Genomic DNA, 26,936 nt, shown 5'->3' with positions numbered 1-26,936 from the left:
ACTTCTGAAGGCAATTGGTTGCACCAGAGCTTTTTATGGGCTTCCTAACAAAGGGGGTGAATACATACGCACATTTCTATTTCTAAACAATAGTTTTATTTATATATTTTTCTCATTTCACTTCACCAACTTAGACTATTGTGTTCTGATCCATCACATAGAATTTAGATTAACAAAACATTGAACTTAAGGCTGTAATGTAACAAAACACAAATAAAGTTAAGGGGGGTGAATACTTTCACAAGGCACTGTATATGGAGTCAGTGCTTGGGGACACCCCAGTGTATTTAAATCTACTTTCTGAAAGGTTTCTGCCAGGATTTGAACTCCCAACATTGTACATTAGAGGGAAGGACCTTATCCACTCAGCTATACAGCTGAATGCTAAACTGTGTTAGAAAAACCTCATAGTAGTTTCTGATGTAGTGAGTATTCCTATTCAGCAGAAAACTTATTTTATATTTTTGTGCCATATAACATAAAGCTGTATAGTGTAGTGATTAACATCCTTGCCTCTAATGTACCAGCTTGGTAGTTCAAATCCTGGCAGAAACATTTAAGAAATAGAGATTAAATTTATATATTTTATATTTATATTTGTAAAAAGTAATTGTAAAAAATGTATGGCACAAAATAAATGTGTAATTACAAAAAATAAAAAAAGGCACACACACATATATATACAAACCGGATTCCCAAAAAGTTGGGACACTAAACAAATTGTGAATAAAAACTGAATGCAATGATGTGGAGATGGCAAATGTCAATATTTTATTTGTAATAGAACGTAGATGACAGATCAAATGTTTAATCCGAGTAAATGTATCATTTTAAAGGAAAAATATGTTGATTCCAATTTTCACGGTGTCAACAAATCCCCAAAAAGTTGGGACAAGTAGCAATAAGAGGCTGGAAAAAGTAAATTTGAGCATAACGAAGAGCTGGAAGACCAATTAACACTAATTAGGTCAATTGGCCACATGATTGGGTATAAAAAGAGCTTCTCAGAGTGGCAGTGTCTCTCAGAAGCCAAGATGGGTAGAGGATCACCAATTCCCACAATGTTGCGCAGAAAGATAGTGGAGCAATATCAGAAAGGTGTTACCCAGCGAAAAATTGCAAAGACTTTGCATCTATCATCATCAACTGTGCATAACATCATCCAAAAATTCAGAGAATCTGGAACATTCTCTGTGCGTAAGGGTCAAGGCCGTAAAACCATACTGGAAGCCCGTGATCTCCGGGCCCTTAAACGACACTGCACCACAAACAGGAATGCTACTGTAAAGGAAATCACAGAATGGGCTCAGGAATACTTCCAGAAACCATTGTCAGTGAACACAATCCACCGTGCCATCCACCGTTGCCAGCTGAAACTCTACAGTGCAAAGAAGAAGCTATTTCTAAGCAAGATCCACAAGCTCAGGCGTTTTCACTGGGCCAGGGATCATTTAAAATGGAGTGTGGCAAAATGGAAGACTGTTCTGTGGTCAGACGAGTCACGATTCAAAGTTCTTTTTGGAAATCTGGGACGCCATGTCATCCGGACCAAAGAGGACAAGGACAACCCAAGTTGTTATCAACGCTCAGTTCAGAAGCCTGCATCTCTGATGGTATGGGGTTGCATGAGTGCGTGTGGCATGGGCAGCTTGCATGTCTGGAAAGGCACCATCAATGCAGAAAAATATATTCAGGTTCTAGAACAACATATGCTCCCATCCAGACGTCATCTCTTTCAGGGAAGACCCTGCATTTTTCAACAAGATAATGCCAGACCACATTCTGCATCAATCACAACATCATGGCTGCGTAGGAGAAGGATCCGGGTACTGAAATGGCCAGTCTGCAGTCCAGATCTTTCACCTATAGAGAACATTTGGCGCATCATAAAGAGGAAGGTGCAACAAAGAAGGCCCAAGACGATTGAACAGTTAGAGGCCTGTATTAGACAAGAATGGGAGAGCATTCCTATTTCTAAACTTGAGAAACTGGTCTCCTCGGTCCCCAGACGTCTGTTGAGTGTTGTAAGAAGAAGGGGAGATGCCACACAGTGGTGAAAATGGCCTTGTCCCAACTTTTTTGGGATTTGTTGACACCATGAAATTCTGATTCAACATATTTTTCCCTTTAAAATGGTACATTTTCTCAGTTTAAACTTTTGTTCCGTGATTTATGTTCTATTCTGAATAAAATATTAGAAGTTGGCACCTCCACATCATTGCATTCAGTTTTTATTCACGATTTGTATAGTGTCCCAACTTTTTTGGAATCCGGTTTGTATATATACAGTCCTGATCAAAAGTTTAAGACCACTTGAAAAATTGCAAAAAATCATAGGTTACATTGTTGGATCTTAACAAGGTTCCAAGTAGAGCTTCAACATGCAACAAGAAGAAATGAGAGTGAGACAAAACATTTTTTGAGCATTCAATTAATTGAAAATAACGATTAAACTGAAACAGGCTGTTTTTTCAGCTGATCCAAATTTTACGACCATTTGCCTTTAAAAGGCCAAATCTGTGCAAAGATGTGGATTCATTGTCATCTTCTGTCAGGTAGTCACACGTTGTGATGGCAAAGGCAAAAAAACTCTCCCTTTTTGAACGTGGTCGGGTTGTTGAACTGCATAAGCAGGGTCTCTCACAGTGCGCCATTGCTGCTGAGGTGGGACGCAGTAAGACAGTCATTTGGAATTTCTTAAATGATCCTAAGGGTTATGGAACAAAAAAGTCAAGGGGAAGACCCAAAAAAATTTCATCAGCACTGAGCCGGAGGAGCCAATTGGATGTCCGTCAAGACACTGGACGATCCTGGACCCAAATTAAGGCCCTTACTGGTGCTGACTGCAGCCCCATAACCATCAGACGGCATCTGAGACTGAAGACCTTCAAAAACAAAAAACGTCTTCAAAGACCTCGTCTCCTTGAACGCCACAGAACTGCTCGTTTGGACTTTGCAAGAGAGCACCAAACATGGGACATTCAAAGGTAGAATAAAGTTTTACATTCTCTGATGAGAATTTTTTTTACCTTGATGGTCCTGATGGTTTCCAACATTACTGGCATGACAAGCAGATCCCACCTGAGATGTTTTCTACGCGCCACAGTGGAGGGGGCGCCATAATGGTCTGGGGTGCTTTTTCCTTCAGTGGAACAATGGAGCTTCAGGAAGTGCAGGGGCGTCAAACGGCCGCTGGCTATGTCCAGATGTTGCAGAGAGCATTCCTCATGACTTTAGGGCCCTCGTCTGTGTGGTAACGACTGGGCTTTTCAACAGGACAACGCTACAGTACACAATGCCCGCAGGACAAGGGACTTCTTCCAGGAGAATAGCATCACTCTTTTGGCCCATCCTGCGTGTTCCCTGATCTAAATCCAATTGAGAACCTTTGGGGATGGATGGCAAGGGAAGTTTACAAAAATGAACAACAGTTCTAGACAGTAGATGGCCTTCGTGCGGCCGTCTTCACCACTTGGAGAAATGTTCCCACTCACCTCATGGAAACGCTTGCATCAAGCATGCCGAAACAAATTTTTGAAGTGATAAACAATAACGGCGGAGCTACTCATTGCTAAGTTCATGTTTGGAAGTTGGATTTCTGTTTTGGGGGGGTTTAGTTTTTTTTTGGAGGTGTGGTCCTAAACTTTTGATCAGCTGAAAAACTGCCTGTTTCAGTTTATTCATTGTTTTCATTAAATTGAATGCTCAAAAAATGTTTTGTCTCACTCCCATATCTTCTTGTTGCATGTTGAAGCTCTACTTGGAACCTTGTTAAGATCCAGCCATGCTAAATATGATTTTTTGTCATTTTTTAAGTGGTCTTAAACTTTTGATCAGGACTGTATATATATATATATATATATATATATATATATATATACACAGTACAGACCAAAAGTTTGAACACACCTTCTCATTCAAAGAGTTTTGTTTATTTTCATCACTATGAAGGCATCAAAACTATGAATTAAAACATGTGGAATTATATACATAACAAACAAGTGTGAAACAACTGAAAATATGTCATATTCTAGGTTCTTCAAAGTAGCCACCTTTTGCTTTGATTACTGCTTTGCACACTCTTGGCATTCTCTTGATGAGCTTCAAGAGGTAGTCCCCTGAAATGGTCTTCCAACAGTCTTGAAGGAGTTCCCAGAGATGCTTAGCACTTGTTGGCCCTTTTGCCTTCACTCTGCGGTCCAGCTCACCCCAAACCATCTCGATTGGGTTCAGGTCCGGTGACTGTGGAGGCCAGGTCATCTGGCGCAGCACCCTATCACTCTCCTTCATGGTCAAATAGCCCTTACTTTCAAAGTTTTCCCAATTGTTTGGCTGACTGACTGACCTTCATTTCTTAAAGTAATGATGGCCACTCGTTTTTCTTTACTTAGCTGCTTTTTTCTTGCCATAATACAAATTCTAACAGTCTATTGAGTAGGACTATCAGCTGTGTATCCACCTGACTTCTCCTCAACGCCACTGATGGTCCCAACCCCATTTATAAGGCAAGAAATCCCACTTATTAAACCTGACAGGGCACACCTGTGAAGTGAAAACCATTTCAGGGGACTACCTCTTGAAGCTCATCAAGAGAATGCCAAGAGTGTGCAAAGCAGTAATCAAAGCAAAAGGTGGCTACTTTGAAGAACCTAGAATATGACATATTTTCAGTTGTTTCACACTTGTTTGTTATGTATATAATTCCACATGTGTTAATTCATAGTTTTGATGCCTTCAATGTGAATCTACAATTTTAATAGTCATGAAAATAAAGAAAACACTTTGAATGAGAAGGTGTGTCCAAACTTTTGGTCTGTACTGTATATATATATATATATATATATATATATAATCATACTTCTGATATATATGAATGCATAATATGTGGGAAACTACTACTGATGTTTTTAGCCATAATATATTTACATATATTATATTATATATTCTAAATATATAATAATATATTATGGCTAAAAACTTATATATATATATAAAGATATGTTTCTGCCGGGATTTGAACTCCCGACCTTGTACATTAGAGACAAGGATGTTAACCACTATACTATACAGTTATATGTTAACCTCCACAGAACTATAAAATAAGTCTTCTGCTGAATTGGAATACTCACTACATCAAAAACTACTATGAGGTTTTTCTAACACAGTTTAGTATTTAGCTTTATAGCTGAGTGGGTAAGGGCCTTGTCTCTAATGTACAAAGAGTTGAGAGTTCAAATCCCAGCAGAAAGTTTAAGAAATAGATACTAAATTACATTTAAATACACTGACTCGAGCATCGGGCTTGAGCACACGCAGTGTTCAGCCAAACTCTGCGATGGTTGAGCCAAACTAGTGTTTGGCCGAGCATGCTCGCCCAACACTATTGCTTATCACTGTATTGTTTTTTTTTCTCTTTTCTTGCGTAATCCCCATTAAGTATGTTTTCCATTATTGACAGCGCACATCTTGTCTAATGTATGCAGTCCTGGAACAGCCATTTAAAGGTTCATATCTTTGTTCAAAATGTGAGCAAATTGCCCCTTTGGAATCGCACATCATGTATCTAACTGGGCGAGTTTCAACACTGAGAAGCATTGGCAATTTGGAACAGAGTTTGCTGCTCACTGAGCAAACACTCTATGGGGTAGATTTTGGGGAGGGTGGTAGCATGGAGGATCAGGAAAGTGAGGTAGCTAGCTTGGTAACAGCTAGAAAGCAGGGTAGAGAGAATAGTGCCAGGGAGGCTAGCCCTGATTTTGACACACCCCAACAGGTTTGCAAGGATGGCAGATGAGAGGGATGTAAGTTCAGTTAAAGCACTGCTGCAGCCGGATACTTTCTCTGCCAGTCAGGGGAATGTCGGCTCCAGTAAGCAGGGGACCAGGAGAGCAGAGCAGGCCAGACAGGTGCTGGTAGGGGTACAGATAGGGCGATCTATCACAAAGACCGGGATCTTCGAACATTGTGTTGTCTTCCTGGCGCTCGAGTTCGACACATTGCGGATCGGGTTGACAGATTACTGGGAGGGGCTGGAGAAGATCCAGCAGTCATGGTCCATATCGGAACCAATGACAAAGTTAGAGGTAGGTGGAGTTAGAGGTAGGTGATTTTAGAGATTTAGGTCAAAAGCTTACGGCAAGGACCTCAAATGTAGTGTTTTCCGAAATACTACCTGTACGAGCCACACAAGAAAGGCAGCAGGAGATTAGGGAGGTTAACAAGTGGCTCAAGAACTGTACATCTGGAGAACTGGGCCGACTTCTCTGTCGGCTACAGGCTCTATCGTAGGGATGGGCTGCACCTCAATGGCGAAGGTGTGTTTAAACTGGGGACTGGGGGCAGGGTAATTACATTATAGGAGGGACGGCAATACTGGACTTAGTACTAACCAATAGACCTGACATTACAACAGATCTGCAGGTTGGGGGACACCTGGGAAATAGCGGCATAAAATAATAACCTTCCAATTGTCATTCAAAAGAGCGTTTCTTCAGGGAGGCACAAAAATACCAAACTTCAAATATTTGACCATCTAAGAGATGCCATTGGCCTCACAAGCTGGGATAATGTTCTCAATAATAAAAACGAAGCCACAAAATGGGTTATATTTGGTGTGATCACCCTTTTCCTTCAGCTTGCTCAAACCCTTCTGTCTCTTCACGTAATCCCAGACAGACTTGATGTTGAGAAAAGAGCTCTGTGGAGGCCATATCACTTTCAGGACTCCTTTTTCTTTATGCTGAATATAGTCCTTCATGGCATCATCTGTATGTGTGGGGCTGTCATCCTGCTGCAAAATAAATACATTTTTTTAAAATCATTCTTACTTTTTGGCATTTTTAACGACTCCTGCCTATAACTTGAACTTTACTGTATATAATCCTGCAGAACCTGCACATTAGAGTTGAGAAAATCTATTAGAGCAGCAAGGGGCTAGCCCTGCTTTTTCAAGACTCTCCCCTCTCCTCCTTGATTGGCCAGACATCTTGCCTGCACCTGTCTATCTTGTGCCTGTTCCATAGCTCCAAGTAGGGGTGCAAGTTCAGATGTAAATGCTGACTATGCATTTGCCACTCACTTCTGGGTGCCCGAAGTGTAGCAGTGCATGCACATTCAGGGTTCTGCAATATGCGGTGTGACACAGTGAGGGGTTGTGTCTGGCAAGGCAGGTATTATACTCCCAGCATGTGCGGATAGGCTGGTTTCAAGCCAGGTGAGGTCAAATACCGGACCAGAGTTTAAGTGCCGGTCCGGGTTCTGGCAGCACCTGGCTGTCCTTAAAGGGGTTGTCCCATCTTGCTTTTTCAATCTTACCAGCAGTAGATGTCCTGTTAACTTCCTGGTTTGGCTCAGGCAGTTGAGTGAAGGCCGGCCACGCCTCCTCATGACTCTCCCTGAGAGTTCAGTCATTGCGTGCTCGTTCATGTGGATGAGTCATCCTTCTGGCAGCCTGCAGAGTATGTAAAGCCCATCCCCCTGCTTATGGGGGCGGGGGGGGGGGGGGGGGCGGGCGGCATCTGTGAATGGCACTTATGGGGTGGGGGCATCTGTGGATGGCACTTATGGGATGGGGGGGCATCTGTGGATGGCACTTATGGGGGGGGGGCATCTGTGGATTGCCACCTGGACTCCTTCTGGGCACCAGAGAGCACGGAGTTCTCGGTTGCTATGACGCCGTGCGCTCCCTTCCTGCTGCCGGAAAACAGTAATACACTGCTATGATCTAAGAGTGTATCACTGCATTCCGGCGGCAGGAGGGAGCGCACGGCGTCATCGCAACCGAGGACGCCGTGTGCTCCGGCGCCCAGAAGGAGTCGGCACGGGACTAATAGGGGAGTATATCAATCCCTAAACTCTGCCACTGTGGTCTTCCAGGGCCCTCCTTCCTCCTCTAGCATCTGCAGGACAGCAGCGTGGCAGGCAGACCGTTTCTCTCCCCGGCACTATCTCCAGCATGCAGGGTCTGACACGGCTGTTTTACAAGTGATCTCTTTGGGCATGCGTGCACGTTCTCGAGCGGCCGGCTGGGGAGAAGGTAGGACATTGTGCGCAGGCGCGGCACATACAAGCCCCGCAAGTATGTGGCCGTAACCAGAGGATACAGGTCTACAACACAGGCGCAGATGAAGGGATTTTTCAGGAGAACGGTGCAAGTTAGGAAATAGAAGTTATTTAGAAGATTATTCAAGGACACTTGGGGAAACTGATTAACAGCAATTAATGAAATGGGAATACCCCTTTAAATAGGCAGTTGGGCTCTGCAGAGATGTCTCTGTTTTTGGGATCTAAGGCTTTGTGCTGTGCTGAAGGGCTTGGAGCCACATGCGGTAGAAACAGGCCCCCTAAAGCCTGCTGTGGACTACTGGAGGCAGAACTGCCAGCAAGGTGACTTGTGTTATATGAACTTTCCATTGTGTGTGAATTAACACCAAGACTGCAAAGTTACCTACTGTTTTGTGCAATTGCCTCAAGTGTGAATAAACACTGACATTTTGAGTTAAGAACTTTTGCCTTTTTGTGCTGCGCCCGCTTACCCTATCTACCAGAGTGAAACCCCAGAATGGGTATAGGCCGGATTACAGATGCAGACCTATTCACTTGAACGGGTCAGCAATCTGGAAGGTGCGGTGCGGAACGGAGGCATTCCATAGTGCTTCCGTGGGTTTTCTGTCTGTGCTTCTGCACGGACATGCGATCCACATCCGACGGTCTGCACCCCAAAAAAGTAGTGCATACCCCATGTCAAAAGTAATTAAAAAACACAACACATTGGCACTTGCGTTTTTCCAAGTACTGCAAAGAAGCAATGCATATCTATGGGACAAAAACACTAGAAAATGAGTTAAAAACATACCCAAAGCATGATGCGATTTCCAAAACCACTACTGACTAAAAAAAAAGCACCACCATTGTAAAAAAGGCTACTCCAAAAAAATGTATGCTGCATTTACTATTTCCCATAGACTTCCATGTAACGTCTGGAGCTGGAGTATTTTGCCTAAAAACACAGCAAAAAATGCCAGCAACAAAAATGCCTAATAAAACTCTAACAAAGACTGTGACACCAAACATATGGGAGCTTTACGATCCAGACTCCATTATGAAGGTGTTAACTTGTTGGTCAGTGCAGTAACCTCTTTTATTACAGCCATACTAACTAATATTTGATAGATTTACAGTACATTGTACTTCAGTCATATGAGCTACAGACTTTCGGGTTCCAAAACAGGAAGCAATAAATTAAGAGCTTGCAGTTCACATGAATCGACTGAACAGCAATTCAGCAAGTGTGTAGTAAATTCATTTTTTATTATTGCTGAGTCAACTGATCTTATGTGCAGTCACATTAGCTTAGTGCCACACTGGCTCCGTTCTAAGGTGGAGCAAGACAATACAAGGGGTTGTAGCATGCCTCAGAGGGTAGAGGACAGAGGAAGCCACACAGCGCTTGGGAAGCATTGGGCCCTGCCAGCATTCATTATTGAAAAAGCAATAAATCATGCTGCAGAGTTGCAAACCCTGCCTAGTCCTTGGTGCTGAAGTGCTACTGTGGTGTTATGCCTTAGGCCCCATTCACCCGACCATATGGCCGCAGTGCCCATGTTGCGGACCGCAAATACGGGTCCATAATTCATGGGTACCGCCTGTGTGAACTCCGTGCCGTGGTGGGGACCCATTGACCTGACGGACATGTCCTATCTTTTACAGGGTGGAGACATGGATCAGAAGCCAACGAAAACATTCGGGAGCCCTTCCGTGGGCTTTCAGTTCCGCACTTCAAAATATAGGACATCTTTTGCCATATCATTGAAGTCAGTGAGGAGTTCACATGGCCGGTGCCCATATTTTGTGGACCGCTATTTGCGATTCTCCACACAGGCACGGTGGCCATACGGTCGTGTGAATGGGGCCTTATTCACACATTAGAGTTCGGTCAGTGATTTCCATCAGTGATTTGGAGCCAAAACCAGGTGCGGCTCTAAACACAGAACAGGGGCAGATCTTTCTCTTCTGTCTGTGGAGGCTCCACTCCTGGTTTTGACTGACAATCACTAATAGAAATCACTGACCACACCACTGATGTGTGAATAAGGCTTTAGAGAATTCCTGTTAATCCTTGGTTATGTATAAGTACATGTTCCTGTACAGAGGGCAGTTGGCAGCTACAGTATGTCACCTCTGCCTGTGAGTCTACATACCAAGATCGTACCAAGCCTATGGTGCCCTTGTGTTTATTACATACTGTGAGTTGTTCTACACTAAGACTGTAACTGTCAAGCTAAGTGCCAATGTTTGTAGTCATTGGTTCACAGTTTTTTGTTCCTTAGAACTGCACGTTGTTGACCTCCAATACTATACCATCCTTGAGTGGAGTACTTTGACAGGGTCAGGGGTCACACACAATGACCTTTCTTATCCCTTTTTGTCAGGAAAGCTAATTTGAATATTTTTCTCAAAAACTCAAAGCTATGCATAATTAAAATCTGCAGTGAAAATCCGTGAGATAAATTGATATACTGTGGAATTAAAATCTGCACCGCATGTCAATTTCCATGCAGATTTCTTCAATCTTCACAGTATTTGCAAAGTGTGAACACATCTGAACCTATGGCATTTCACATGAAGCCTTGCTTGTCAAAGTGTAACGTCACATGAAATGGCAGAAGGCTGGAGGTCAAGCAAGATTATCGTTGGTCTATGGGGGCCTTCCAACTCGTTACTATGAAGCTATTGAAAACAATCTAAGGTTTTATAAAAAAAATATAAGGGGGTAGTAAATTTATAGCAGGACATGATACAGAGGAGTCTTTTTATCTAAGGTGTGATACGAACTAAGAGGGAGAAGAAGAGTGAGAAAAGCAACCCAACATATCAGCACTGTGAAACAAGCCCATACCTTTCCTCTGCTTAAGGATATAATACAAAGGTGTTAGTGGGAATGTTTATAATGTGAAAATTAAGGTGTAAAACCTCTTTAAAGCAGATTCCTCTTAAAAATGAAAACTAAGAAGAGAGGTCCTCTTATTCTTTGTGCTGCTTTATTTCTTTGTCAGACAGTTCTGCTGCCAAGCCCTTCATCCTCTTATAGTCAGATCAAGAAAGTAGTATGATATAGCAGTCTGTAAGAAGGTCAGTTTTTAGTTTCTGACGCCAGCTGATATTAGACAAATATTCCTAGAAACCAAGAGGAGCATTGCCTAGCTTACAGTAGTCATCACTCATATTAAGTGGTCTCCATAATACAAATAGTACCCACTAGGACTGGGCAATTTTGCCAAAATCCTCTGGTATTCACTCTTTAACCCCTATACAGGAATTTGGATTTTGCAGCAGGAGAAGCACCAGACCACTACCTCTTGGAGTCGTCTCTGTTTTGTTGACAGCTGACCTACAGCAGTCAAGAGCACTGAGGGTTCAGGCTAAGGCTGCAACGATTCATCAATGTAATCGATGCAAAAAAGAACTCAATGCAGTTTCCTTGCATTGAGAATTCGTTTAAATCACGTGACCATGGAGCGTGAGTGAAGAGAAGCCTCTCAGTCGGTGGCCTCCCGTCCGCACCGCGCTGCCAGGGCCTTACGTGCTGTGTGTGACGTCAGGTCCAGCCCAGTGCATGCTGGGAAGTGGGAAGAATATGCTGTCCGTCTCCTGCGGACTCCATGTCAGCGCACTGCTAGGAAAGGTAAGTATAAGTTAGCAGGGGGGCCAATCTGCCGGGGGGGAAACCTGTGATTTGAAGGGGCTGATGGCGCTGAGGGACATGCATGGAAATGTCATGGAGGGGATGATGGCGCTGGGTAGTGGGGGGCAGGACATGGATGGCATAGAATGGCGCTGGGGACATGGCATGGAGGGGCTGATCTGATGGCACTGGGGGAGTGGGGGACATGGTGGATGGCATGGAGGCACTGGGGAGGAGGACATAGAAATTGAATTCATGGAGGGGCAGATGGCACGGGGGAGTGGGGGACATGGCATGGAGGGTCTGATCTGATGGCACTGGGGGAGTGGGGGACATGGCATGGAGGGGCTGATCTGAAGGTAGTGAGGGACATCACATGGCAATTAATGGCATGGAGTCACTGGGGGAGTGGGGGACATGGCAATGGATGGCATGGAGGGGCTGATAGCACTGTGGGAATGCTGATGGCACTGGTGGATAGTAGAGCTGATGGCACTGGGAGGAATAGAGCTGATGGCATTGGGGGGAACTGGTGCACTTGGGCTGATCTCACAGGGGGGAACGAAGGGTGTTTTGGACTGATGGCAGGGGGTTTGATGAGTTTTATAATGGAAAACAGTCTATCAATTCTTTTTTTCTTATTAGAGTACTCGATTAATCGTAAAAATAATCGGTAGAATACTCGATTGCTAAAATAATTGTTTGCTGCAGCCCTAGTTCAGGCAAAAACATATTCAGGGGCAGGCCAAGATCAGGGAATGCATACTATGTGCAATTCAATAAACATTCCAAGGTCAAGGAGGGCTGCTCAGGGGCACTACGGAGATCAGGCAGAGGTCTGAAAGGACAGCGAAAGGTCAAATCTGCAAAACAGATAGAAGTCATTACATGCGTAGACAAATGTAAATAAACACCTTAAGCATGACACTAAATTACTAGAACCTATTGCTCAGACACTTTAACACTGGGAGGCTAGCCATTGGCTGGAGATTAGGGTGAGTGTGTACTGGCCCTTTAAGAGCTAGAGGGAGTGGGTGCACCCTATGGCCAGAGTTAGAGAGTCTGAGCCAGCAATAAGGCCACAACCTGTGTGGAGGGACAGAGCTAGCCTAGCACCCATACCTGACGGGGAGGAGACGAGAGGAGCCAATGAGATGCCTCCCTGATACTATTGCATGATGTGTATCTGCCGTATCTGCCTGTATTTCTCAGCAGGGGAGATGCAGCGGTGGCCGTGCAGGCATCAGAAGCAACGCGGGGGCCAGGGGACGAGGTACGTAAAATTTGTGTGAAGGGCCCTGGCATTTGGGGGGGCATTATAGGGGATGAATAACCCCTTTAAACCAGACTAAATCCACAACTCCATGTGCTGAAATGCAGTCCCAAACTTGCAAGGAACCTCCACCAAGCTTCACTGTTGCCGGCAGACACTCACTATTATACCAATCTCCATCCTTCAGTGAATAAACTACCTTCTGTTACAGCCAAATATTGCAGATTTTGACTCATCAGTCCAGAACACCTGCTGACATTTTTCTGCACTCCAGTTTCTATGTTTTCATGCATAGTTCAGTCGCTTGTTTTCTTGTCATGGGTATGGATATTTGGGGACAATTCTTCCTTAAAGACTACTTTTGGCAAGACTTCTCTGAACAGTAGATGGGTGTACCTGGGTCCGAATGGTTTCTGCCAGTTGATGGCACTGCTGGACATCCTCCAAATTTGAAGGAAAGTAAGCATGTGTTTTTTCATTTGCTACACTAAGTTTCCTTGGCTGACCACTGTGTCTACGGTCCTCAACATTTCTTTGAGCTTCTTCAAAATAGATTGAATAGCACGCCTGGAAACCCAGGTTGAGATCTTGCTGATTGATTTATTTATTATACTCACTTATACTATTTATTATGCTCCGTTATATGGCTGTTGCAGTATTACGGCCTTGTGTCTTGTTGCTGTGGTCAGTCTTGCCATGGTGTATGGCCTGTGACAGGAAACTTCCACAACCTCACCTTTGTAGTAGAGTTTGTCTATTCCTTACACAGGGTTAAGCTTCCTACACAGCTGTGGCTGTGTTTCTACCTACATATGAAAATAATTGTCATTATCACTAGCTTGGTATAATTGGTTTAAACATACACCTGACTTTAATCCTACAAAATCCCTGACTTTGTGCAAATGTACCTAGAAAAAATTATGCTGTTTTGAAGGCAAAGAGTAGTGAGACCAAATATTGATTTGTCCATTGTTCATTCACTTTACATTTTGTTAATTCATAAAAATAAACTATGAACTCTTCTAATTTTGAAAGCATTATTAACCCTAAGGCTTCTTTCACATTAGCGTTAGGATTGTCCGGCACGGTTTTTGTCCCGCCGCCTCTTGGCATGTTTGCCGTGCTGCGGACGCATCTCCGACCCCTCCCCATTATCCTGAACGGGGCTGGAGCAGACTTCCGGCGGCACACTATCGTTCTATCGTTAGTACGGTTCCCTGCCGGAACAGCCTTCCAGACAATCATAACGCTAATGTGAGAGAAGCGTAAAACCTGTTTACAGTACTGTATGTGTTGTGATACTGCATGTCTGCTTTTCACCGTTGAGTAGGGAGCCTATTACTTAAAATTTGAATCCCAGCCCTGGGTCTGGCTCTACCTAAGTAGAAGTTATACTTCCTTGCTCCAATTGTATGCAGATATAAATAGAGATATAATATTAATTTTATGCACTTAAAGGGGTTGGTCACCTTTTGAGGTTTTTTTGTTGGCAAACCCTGCAAAGGGAAGCATAGTTGGCTCCTTAGCTCCCCGGTCTCAGGCTGCCTTGCTCAGGTCCCCCGATGTCAACATCAAGTAGTTTGGTCACGTGTTGCAAGGAGGGCAGGTCACTGCTGTGACCATTCATTGGTTGCAGTGGCATAAAAGCTGATCTTGACAGAGGGGGACCTGAGCAAGACATCTAAGGCTGGGGAGTGATGGAGCCAGGATACAGCAGTGGGGAGCAGGTAAGTATGCTTTGCAGGTCTGGCCAGGGAAGGGGGGTCTGCGAAAAAGACCCCAAAAGGTAGTCTACCCCCTTAAATAATATAAAGGGTATTAAGAAATGCAGGGTTGATACAGGTATTCTACCCTGCATTTTCATTCATTCTTTCCACCTTCCATAACTATTTTACTTTTCTGTTAACATAGCCATAAGAAGGCTTATTTTTTAAGGGGGGGGGGGGGGGGGGAAAGTATTTCCAGTGGCAATTTTTATTTACCATATCATATTGAAAAATGAGAGAAAACTTTGTGGGGTTGAAATTGAAGAAATAAATGTAATTCCACCAATTTTTTGGGGGATTTGTTTTTATGGTGTTTATTGTGTGCCAAAAATGAAACAACTACCGTATTTTCTGGCGTATAAGATGACTACCACATTTATATGGATTTATGATGGATTTAGATCTTTCTTAAACCCAGTTCTATGCATAATTCTGCCATTTACTCCCTTTGCATATGGTTGTATTGAGTAGCATAGTTGGCTATGCTTTTCAGTAAATTTTAGGGAAAGATTTACCAACAAGTACTGGGCACTCTTGGTGAGTTGATTCGAAATGTCCCCTGTTAGGACAGGTCAAAAGCATTTGGAATGCAGGAAAATGTGATAAGCCAGATTCACTAGCTTAAAAGTAGAAGCAGATATTTTCCACTGCAAAGAGGGATTAAAATCTATTTTTTATTGCATGTGAATGTTTTAAAACACAATTTACATGCATTACAATGTACTATTCTGGGGATTTATGGTGCATAGCAGTTTATATAGTCCCCTGTCTTCTCCCAACAGGGAAAATCCACATTGTTCTCCCTCTGCACAGGCTTTGCATTAAAATAAAGAAAAGAGAGTATGAGCAAGGAGGTTAGACACCCCTCCTTAGACACCGGAGTGGGAAGGGAAGCCACAAGGTAGATGGATGGAGTCCTCTGGTGCGATGAATTTGTGCAAAGAGTGGGCCACTCTTTTAAAGGGCACCTGTCAGCAGATTTGTGCCTATGAAACTGGCTGACCTGTTGCAGTACACTTGGCAGCTGAAGGTATCTGGATTGGTCCCATGTTCATATGTGCCTGCATTACTGAGAAAAATGAAGTCTTCATATATGCAAATGAGCCTCTAGGAGCGAAGGGGTCGTTGATGTTACTCCTCCTAGAGTCTCAGCTCTCTCTGCAACTGCTGCCCCTCTGCACTTTGATTGACAGGGCCAGGCAGTAAAACTGTCATCACACCTGGCCCTATCAACCAAAATGGAGAGGTTGCGGCAGTTGCAGAGAAAGTGGAGGCTCTAGGCGTAAAGGCAATGCCCCCATTGTTCCTGGATGTGCATTTGTGTGTATTAAAACATTTTTCTCAGCAATGTGGGCAGATATGAACATGGGGCCAAGCACACATGCAACAGGTCAGCCAGTTTCATGAGTACAAATTTGCTGACAGATGTCCTTTAAAGTGTTTGTAAATGCAGTTTAATAGGAAAAAATAGGGTATTTCTGTATCTTCATAAACCATGTTTAAATAATTGATTATAATTAAACTGAATATAAAACAAATCTGCAAGCTTTAACGTCTATGGAGACATTTGAACCAAGTTTTTATTGCATTGCAAATAAATTCTACAAATAAAACATATTTTCTCTTTAGCTTCTGTAGCGTGCATGTATATTCTGAGCTAAATCTGTTCTCCCAGCCCCTAATCTAAGCTCAAATCTATATATATACTGTGTAGATAGATAGATAGATAGATAGATAGATAGATAGATAGATAGATAGATAGGAATAAGAATCAGCCTTCTGGAAGGTAGACTAAGCTTTGGGAATGCTGTCTGATTTAGCTCAGAATGGGATTGAGCATCTTCCGTTATAATGTTTATACATAAAAGCTTCAGAAGACAAATGTATGCAATGCAATAAAAAATAGGTTTAAAGATGTCCATAGCCCTTTAAAGGGATTTTCTGGGAATTACATATTATATAGCCTATCCTAAAGATCGGCAGGGCTCCTGGGAGTTGCATCATCTGTATAAAGAGGCTGTGGTGCTCCATTAGTGTTTAGGCCTCTTCCTACATCAGGTTCATGGGTCACATGGCCTAGGCGCATCTCAGTCTCATTCAATTTACATTCAAGTTAATGGGGCTGAGCTGCGATACCAAGCACATCGGCTATCAAATGTACTGCGGTGTGCTTAGTAAATGGCAAGAGGGCCACAACGCTACTGCCAGGGCCACTACCTTCTCAAACAGCTGATTGGCAAGGGTGCTGGGTGTCAGACTCCCACTGATCATATACCGATGACCTATCCAAAAACACTTAGAAAACCCCTTTAAGTGGCTTCCACTATTAGAGAACATACCTAAAGCAGCTATGACAATAGTCCCAAATAACAGGACTCAAACAGCTGATTGGCAGGGCTGCCGATATTCAGTCCCTCGCCAAGCTCATATTGATGATCTGCCCTGAGGATAGGTCATCAATATGTAAATCTTGGAGAACCCCTTTAACTACAGTATGTATGAGAAAGGCAGTGTTAAATTAAATCTGCATTTGTACAAAGGATAATAGAAACACATCTTCAATTGTGCCTAAAAGTATTAATTTTGTGTCTATTTCACAGACTCATAGGCAGTATACTAACAATGTGGGAACATGGGGTCGATACAAAGGTGAAATGTCTTTATTAACATCTTCTGGCCTGGCAGCAGCCCAGTCATTCATAATGAATGTGAGTGAAGTTGTAAATGCAAATAGCCTTTCCAGCTCTAAACAACAGGTTACTGTTCTGAAATTGTGCAGAGAAAACACACACACATATATACACTGCTCAATAAGTAGTGGAAGACTGAAACATCAAAGTATAACCCTAAATCACTTAAACCTCAGGGATATCAATGGATCCAGCATTAGCAATCTTGAATCAATTTCATCTGCTTTGGTGCAAAAGAAAGTGACAACAGGAGCATTGGAGAGGGAACAGCAAGACATCCGTGAAAAAGGAAATATTTTGCATGTGGTGGCCACATGCAATCACTCCCTCCTTATCTTTCCTAAGGTAGAAAGAGAGGAGCATCCCTCAGCGCAAGGAACCAACCAGATGCGGATGATGAATCTTCAGATATATTTATTGCAACCACACAACGCATTTCGGGGATAGAATCCCCTTCATCAGGTGGAAAGTATTGCAGTACTTTTCACCTGATGAAGGGGATTCTATCCCCGAAATGCGTTGTGTGGTTGCAATAAATATATCTGAAGATTCATCATCCGCATCTGGTTGGTTCCTTGCGCCGAGGGATGCTCCTCTCTTTCTACTTTCTACTAATCCTCTATGTGGGCCTTGGCACGCTCATCTGAGGACATCTGCATCCGTGGCTGCATACCTACCTCCCAAATTGGGGATTGAATATTTCTCCGACACGTCTTCAATAGCGTTGTGTCTACATTTGCACAACCCTATAAGGTGAGCCTTCAAAATTTGAGTTTACTCTAAATTCCCAAACGTTTTTACCCTATGGTGTGCCCTGTTTTTCTGTTTATACAGTTAACAACTTGCTCTTATATGTCCTTATCTTTCCTGACTGATTTGTCTCTAGTTTGCTAGTGTCCTACTCCTTGTCACTACTGATATCATGAGATGGTACCTGCCGTACATTCCAGATTTGCAGGTAGTGCTGCTCCTCCAAGATGGCACATCCTTACATGCTATCACATGGTTTTCTGTCTCTCAGCACAGTCTCGTGAGCATGGAGGTCATACCAGGACATGGAGAGTTATATAAGGAGAGCTGAACAAGACTATAGAAGGTCGTTAACCCAGCATCATGACCATTATCTGCTCCTTTGTGCAAGGAGGAACAGGAGGAGCACTGCTAGCAAAATGATCTCTGGTTGCATATTTTGACCAAACGATTAGAAACAAACTTCTTTTTAGGGTAGCATGATGGCCCAATGTCCTGTAGTGGGACCCGTGCTTACAGCCTAGCACCTTTCAGCTCCAGCAGGTTTCAGCTAAGCATATGTGACAGATGTAAAAGAGTCTGGCGACACCGTGTTGAATGCTATGCTCAGGGCTGTTCCTCAAGCTTAGGCCTCATGCACAGTATACCCCCCTCAGCCCTAGCGCTAACCACATATTTTGATGAACATTACATTCCACGCTCTATCATACATACTTTGGAATACAGAACAACATACCTGTTACATCAAGTGATTTCTCCACAAATGTAGATGGTCTCTTTTTTCATCTTCTCCATAGGGAGCAAACCACCATGAAGACATATTTTTAGCTGTGTCTTGTCTCTGCAGAGTTTGACACACAGACATCTTAATTTCTTCACTTTTCCATCATTCTCCCCCTCTTGTTTCCACAACAGTGTTATCATGCTGTCACCCCCAATACAGTATCTGCTGTGCTCCCCCATGCCCCAAATGCTATACTGCAAAAACAACAGTAGCCCCCCCAGAGTAACAGTGCTTCCAAAAGTAATAATTCTCTCCCATAGTGCCCTCATTAGTAGTAGTACCCTTCATATTGTGCGTGCTAATAATAAAGCCACCTCAATACCCCCAATAATGCACCCATAGTGCCCCAGTAATGATAAAGCCCCCCAAAATGCTACAAGTAGTAATCAAGCCCCCATACACTGCCCCAGTGGTCATAGTATTAATAATACTCTCTATAGTACCCCAAGGAGTTATACCCAGTAGTTCTTATTGTCCCAGTAGTTCCTATTGCCCCAGTAGTAGTGACAAAATAAAATAAAATTACCTCACTTCTGCCATCTTCGACGCAGGCTACAGGCCTCTTCTGAACTGCCGCCTGATCCCAGAACGGGAGGTCGTGATGAAATCATTGCACCCCCTGCATCTTGAGGCAGGCAGATGCAATGACATCATTGCGCTGCCTTAGTCCTGGCCAGGCAGTCGCAGTAATGTCATTGCATCGCAACTGTATGTACTGCTCTAAGGCTTCATAGACATCAGGCCTTGTTTGCTCAGGAGTATTGATGGGTGTCTCCCCAGAAGCTTCGGGCCCTGGGCGGCTGACTAAAATGCTCCTGTTGTAATTTGCCATTCCTGTCTACAATATCATTCAGAGTGACTGGTTTGGTGGAGGGTCAGTGATGGTCTGGGTAGTTATATCATTGCAGGATCAAATCTCCATGTGATAGCCAGCGGTACCCTAAAATAGAAAAAATGGATTGCGCTGCAGGAGAGTATGCTAAAATAATAAAGTCAAATGTATCTTTTTCTTTCTTGTGTAAATCTTCGGTCAAATGGGGTCATCCATATACATCAAACATAACTGCGGTGTAGAAATCTGGAAAAATAGAAACCGCACAATGGTGTAGTACTTATAGAAAGGAGTATCACCTGGCCGCAGATTATACTTACAAAACTTAGATGGTAATAAGCGTAGAAAACCGGCTCAGCACTTTCATCCACCCAGGAGCTGCACACCTCAGATGCCGTTCAGTAAGCCGCACAAACGAACAGGATCCGAACCGCTTGTGAGAAAACTTGCACAGGCACAAGCTGGATCTCAAATCAGCAAGATGTTACCAAATTTGCACTCTTCAGGTTCTCGGAAGAAGGATATCAACCAATGGTGAAGTACGTACAGCAAGGTTGGATAAAAAGGATTTATTATACTCACAAAAACAGCAGATTTGGGAGCAATTTAAAACAAGTACAAAGTGCCCGACCCGGGTTTCGCCATGATGCTTCGTCTGGGGCGTGTGTTCCTAAGTGCATGCAGCTGAATATAAGGGACCCAGGGAACCTCCCCTGTTGGGCATCATGAGACTTTTCAAAATAAATGTTTCTTATAAAATCAATACAAAACCATGTATACTGTCCTCCCCCCGCACACAGACGGGTTGAAAACATAAAATGTGGTCACTAAAATAAATATATATGTATAAAAATGTAAAAATATATATAAAAAAAAATATATATAAAAAAACTAGTACAATCGTCTCCCTATCATGGACAACACAGACCTAATATACAGACATCCTAGATTTAAACTATACAAGCATTCACATCGCATTCTATGTTGAGTCCCTGGGGTTGAATGGTGTTTAATAAAAACATCCACTCCACCTCCCTTTTATTTAGTATAGAAATGAAATCCCCTCCCCGTACAGGGGTGCGGACCAACTCAATACCAGTGAAAATAAGCCCCCTGGGATATTTTTGGTGGTGAATTTTAAAGTGAAGTGAGACACTATGGGTCTCCAATCCTTTTTTGATGTTACGTATATGTTCTTGCACTCGAGTCTTCAAACTATGTGTGGTTCTCCCCACATATTGGAGGCGACACGGGCACTCCAACAGGTAAATGACACCCACATTATTGCATGACAGATTACCTTTTATTTTAAAATTGCTATCTGTTCTTTTATTGGATACTACAAAGTCTACACATATTTTTCGATCTTTAGAGATGCGGTTTTTGCAAGGTATGCAAAAACCGCACCATGTAAACTTGCTCCTATGTGCAATTTGATGTTTCTTTTGGGTAGCAAAACTAGCACTATGCACTAGCTTGTTAGTAAGGTTGCTAGCTCTTTTAAAAACTAAAGGAGGTTTCTCTGGAAGATCCTTATTCAAAACAGGATCCTTCTTTAGTATGTGCCAATTTTTATTAATCATCTGTTTGATATGGCCCGCTTGGTTGTTGTATTGTGTTATGAACATATATCTAGAGTCTCTCTTTTTATCTTCACTATTTTTATCTAATACAATTGGATTGGTGTGCCGCTTGTCTTCTATTTCTTTTATACAGTGATCCAATAGATCTTCTTGGTATCCCTTTTCAAGAAATCTAGTCTTAATCATCTATCCCTGTTCCCTATAATCTTCCAGTTTAGTGCAATTTTTTGAAATTAGTTGGAACTGGCTTTTAGGAATATTCCTAAGCCAGGAGGGGTGGTGACAGCTATTTAATTCTATGTAGGTATTGACATCTACAGTCTTGAAAAAAGTTTTAGTTTTAAGCCTATTGTCCTCAATGAAAATAACTAGATCCAAAAAATCCACAGAGGTGTTGCTAATATGACTAGTGAACTTTAAATTGAAAGAATTCCTATTAATGTCTGTTATAAAGGATTCCAGCCCCTCTTTTTCACCTGACCAGATGAGGAGGCAATCGTCGATGTACCTGCGCCAAATAAGAAGTCGTCCCCTTCCAAGGTCTTTGTTGAGGATCGTATCTATCCTCCCTCTCTCCCACATGGTCATGAACAAATTTGCAAGTCTTGGGGCGAATTTCGCCCCCATCGCCACGCCGGAGTGTTGGAGATGAAACTGATCACTGTGTAGGAAATAGTTGTGGGTGAGGCAGAAAGTTACGCATTCCAAAACAAAGCTCTTTTGTGCTGTCCCCATCTGGACATCGTTATCAAGTGCCTCTAACTCCTCTTATGCCTAGTTCTTGAGGTATACAGGTATATAAGGAGGAGACATCCACCGTGGCTAGCCAGATAGTACCTTGCAGTAATCCCATTTCCTCAATCAGCTTAATGACACTAGCCAAATTTTTTAGGTTGGAAGGGGCCATTATTACATTACAGGATGTATAGGATCTTTATGTATTTTGGGTAGGAAATATATAACCGGTGTAACTGGATTTTTAATAGAAAGATAATCAAATTCTTTTTTATTTAAGACATCATTCTGTAAACCCCTCTTCAGTATAGTATCAAGTTCTTTTTTATATAAATTTAATGGGTTGTTTTTAAGTACCGAATAGGTGTCTTTATCAGACAGTAGTCTATTCATTTCTGATGTATATTGGTCTACATCCATAAGAACCACCCCCCCTCCCTTATCAGCAGGTTTTATAACAATTTGGTCATTTTTTTCAAGTTTTTTTAGAGCCTCCTTTTCTTTATAGGAGAGATTCTGTTTTGTTGGTTTGCTATTAATATTCTCTAAACCATTTAAAAGGCTCCTTTTGAAGGCATCTATACACTCATTGTTTTTGTTTTTGGGACAAAACTTCGATTTATTGCGGAGGTCAGTGTGTGCGACCCCCACGATTTTTTCACTATTAATTACCTGCGGGGGCGGGATGTTGAGATAGTATTTTGCTATATTCAATTTTCTGATGTATCTATGGATGTCTAGGAATAGGCTGAATTTATTAACCCCATTACTCGGTGCAAATTTTAACCCTTTTTGTAGAATGATTTTTTCTTCTTCTGAAAGGGGATAACTACTTAGGTTAAATATTCCTATTGTGTCCCTTTGCATTTTTTCCCTTTCTGAGTCTGATTCTTTTCCCCTTCTGCAACCTCTGTGTCCTCGATGTAACCTCTTTTTAACGGTGTTCTTTTTGGAGGCAGATCCAATAATAATTTTGTGGTCTTTTCTATTTGAGGATCCCTCTGCACCCCTCGTATGCCCTGATGGGGAAAATTTTGGCTCAAAGTTGCTGCATGTTGGTCTATATTGGACAGATTTTCCTCTTTATTGGTGGACAGACGATTGGTATCTTTGACACCTTCCGTCTCCTTTTGGTTTGGTTCTTTCTGCTGTACACTCCGTAATATGTTTTCACCTACACTAGAATTGCCCAAAACTCCTGGTTTAGCTGGGTAAGTGTCCTTTATAGTTTTAGAGGGGTCTTTGCAATTATTTAATCTTAGTTGGTCCCTAGTTGGATAGATATATGTATTGCCATTCCTATTCTGGGTAGGTACATTATATTGTCCCCTACGATTGTACATATGTGGTGCTCCTTTTTTATACTGGTTATATTTATAAAATTGATGGTCTTGGTTAAAACGTGGTATAAAATTATCCTCCCACCTCGTGGGGGCGTACCAATCTTTTGGCTGCTCTTCATAAAAACTCCTATTTCTATGAAACTCGCCATTCCCCATCAGAGATGGAGGATGTTGAGTATAATTCCTGATGTTAGTCTTTTCAATCTGTTTACGGTTCCCATAACAATTATCAGAGATATCTACATCTACCTCTATCAAACCCTTCTGTTCCATATTAGGCCTCTTTCACACTTGCGTTGTCCGGATCCGGCGTGTACTCCACTTGCCGGAATTACACTCCGGATCCGGAAAAACGCAAGTGTACTGAAAGCATTTGAAGACGGAACCGTCTTCCAAATGCTTTCAGTGTTACTATGGCACCCAGGACGCTATTAAAGTCCTGGTTGCCATAGTAGGAGCGGGGAGCGGGGGAGCGGTATACTTACAGTCCGTGCGGCTCCCGGGGCGCTCCAGAATGACGTCAGAGCGCCCCATGCGCATGGATGACGTGATCCATGCGATCACGTGATCCATGCGCTTGGGGCGCCCTGACGTCACTCTGGAGCGCCCGGGGAGCCGCACGGACGGTAAGTACACTGCTCCCCCGCTCCCCGCTACACTTACCATGGCTGTCAGGACTTTAGCGTCCCGGCAGCCATGGTAACCACTCTGAAAAAGCTAAATGTCGGCTCCGGCAATGCGCCGAAACGACGTTTAGCTTAAGGCCGGATCCGGATCAATGCCTTCCAATGGGCATTAATTCCGGATCCGGCCTTGCGGCAAGTGTTCCGGATTTTTGGCCGGAGCAAAAAGCGCAGCATGCTGCGGTATTTTCTCCGGCCAACAAACGTTCCGTACCGGAACTGAAGACATCCTGATGCATCCTGAACGGATTACTCTCCATTCAGAATGCATTAGGATAATCCTGATCAGGATTCTTCCGGCATAGAGCCCCGACGACGGAACTCTATGCCGGAAGACAATAACGCAGGTGTGAAAGAGCCCTTAACCGTCGATTTCCATTTGTATATTTTATTTTTATGGTAATCTTCACAAACTTTTAAGAATTTTTTGCATTTTTTCGTCTTTACTTCTGTTTCTAATTTCTCAATATTTTTCTGGCATTGTTTCGAATACATAGTATTTGTGCCTGTGCAAGTTTTCTCACAAGCGGTTCGGATCCTGTTCGTTTGTGCGGCTTACTGAACGGCATCTGAGGTGTGCAGCTCCTGGGTGGATGAAAGTGCTGAGCCGGTTTTCTACGCTTATTACCATCTGAGTTTTGTAAGTATAACCTGCGGCCAGGTGATACTCCTTTCTATAAGTACTACACCATTGTGCGGTTTCTATTTTTCCAGATTTCTACACCGCAGTTATGTTTGATGTATATGGATGACCCCATTTGACCGAAGATTTACACAAGAAAGAAAAAGATACATTTGACTTTATTATTTTAGCATACTCTCCTGCAGCGCAATCCATTTTTTCTATTTTATTGTGTGGACTTTTTGCTCACTTGTGTCCAGGATTTTGCAGCGCTAGAGGGTTAAATATCTGAACAGAAATTGTACCTTATATTCCTGTAGCGGTACCCTAAGTAGTCAAACCTTACAGTGGTGCACTGGTTTCTTACTGATAAAAGACATTGCCCAGCTTCATGTGGCCAGAGTCTGTAGGCAGTTCCTGGATGATAAAACCATTGATGCCACTAACTGGCCCTGATGTTCTCGAGACCTGAATCCAGTTGACAACTTCTTTGACATTCTCTATCATATCTGTATCTGCGCCCCGTGCTGTCAAATACAGCCACAGGCTGTATACATTGCTACTGCTGGGGTCATTTCTGGCTCAGGAAGTAAAGAAACTGACTGGCTGCTCACTTATAACTTCCTTTTATTGGCGAAGAAGAGCAGCAGAGATATGTATAATTAAAACAAAAAAAATTACATTAACTGGGGAATCAGATCCGCCAATTCCTGGGCTTCTTTCCCATCAGCCAAGATGGCCACATCATTTCTCAGACTACTTGATGCACACTTTGCATTGGTAGTCCAAGCCACTTCCTGTTTGCCCAGCTCTGCTCTTCGATTGGCCATCCTTGGTCATTTGTGCAGCGATGGTCAATCCGAGTGCAGCAGGAAGTGTCCTAAACTACCAAAAGCACAGTGTGCATCAGGTAGTCTGAGAAGTGGTGCAGCAATCTTGGAGGACAGAAGAGGAGCCCAGGAATCGATGAATCTGCAGAGGTATAAGAGTTCTGTTTGTTTCTCTAGTTAATTTGAAGATTTTTCTATTGAACTGCAGATTCGCTTTAAATGGATTGTCTCACTTAATCAAATGCCATCTATCATGTAGACAATGTTAATACAAGGCACTTACTAATGTATGTGATAGTCCATATTGCCTCCTTTGCTTGATTCATTTTTCCACCGCATTATACAATGCTCATTTCCAGTTGTTGCAGCACAGATACGAGGTGGCCAGGACAGGATGTTAGCCTATGCACGCTCCTATGGTCTGGACCACCAGAGAGCTCTCCCCTCAGTCGTCTTTTTTCTAACGTGAATAACCCTAATTTTGATAATCTTTCAGAGTACTGTTGTCCCCCCATTCCAGTTATTAGTTTAGTTGCCCTCCTCTGAACCTTTTCTAGCTTTGCATTGGGTGTATGTGCTGTTGTGAGGGCACTGTGGATGGTTTTATTATGAAGCACTTGGAGCTGTTATGGTGACTGGGCTTTGGTTCTTTGGCTTACACTGTTATACGGCCCAATAACTGACATTGTCGAGTGGCCCTGTTGTGCGCTTTCTGCGGGTGACTTTATTGTAAATTTGCTGAGACATATGCCTATTCCGCCATTTTGGTCTTTGTAATGTTATAGGTTCTTTCATGGACCAATATGAGTCATTTTATAACAGTAAACACCATACAGGAATATACTGTATATTTTACGGAACAATGTAATTGTACACTAAAAGAGGAAGATTTGCAGACATGATTTTCACCTGGACAGTTTCTGTGGGGGAAGTATGTTTGTGCTAAGGAAATGATGGGGGAGGGTAGTCTTAGCTATCATGAATCAAAATAGCTAATATTTGGAATAGAAATTTAAGAAAATAACAACATAAGTGTAAACCACTTTATAGGCATATTTACCTTTACAGACAGAACAATATATAGTATATCATTATTTCAATTAAGCTTTGAAATGGTATCCAAATTGGAATGAGTTGAAATTTTTTAACTGATATATGATAAGAGGGCATCAGGAAAAAAAAGAGTTAATTAAACCAGAGGATTCAGTCATCCCTCAAGATACAATAGCCTCATAATACAATATTTTCAACATACAATGTCTGGACCCAGGTCCAAGCAATCAACATTTCACTGGTAAAACACCTTTATTTGCTTCATCTAGTAGCTCTTCTGCGGTACTACATGTTCTCCATTGCCCCCGT

At 42.7% G+C, this 26,936-nt stretch overlaps 1 protein-coding gene across 3 annotated transcripts in view; it reads left to right on the top strand.

The window, feature by feature from the left end:
- RASGRP2 (RAS guanyl releasing protein 2) overlaps positions 1 to 26,936 on the top strand; it is a 404,443-nt gene that overhangs the window by 21,246 nt on the left and 356,261 nt on the right. Inside the window, exons 1-2 of one of the 3 annotated variants that reach the window (XM_040409572.1) lie at positions 15,550 to 15,623; positions 17,323 to 17,371. The exons of 1 other annotated variant lie outside the window; for it this stretch is intronic. In XM_040409572.1, coding sequence (XP_040265506.1) covers positions 15,565 to 15,623; positions 17,323 to 17,371 — 108 coding nt within the window. In that variant the 5' untranslated portion in view covers positions 15,550 to 15,564. Of the gene's footprint in view, positions 1 to 15,549; positions 15,624 to 17,322; positions 17,431 to 26,936 lie in introns of those variants that run through there. One more of the 3 variants, XM_040409573.1, reaches the window with a different exon arrangement.

The sequence above is a fragment of the Bufo bufo genome, chromosome 10, assembly GCF_905171765.1.
Source record: "Bufo bufo chromosome 10, aBufBuf1.1, whole genome shotgun sequence".
Taxonomy (NCBI): Eukaryota; Metazoa; Chordata; class Amphibia; order Anura; family Bufonidae; genus Bufo; species Bufo bufo.
This window is presented reverse-complemented; position numbering and strand designations above follow the sequence as displayed.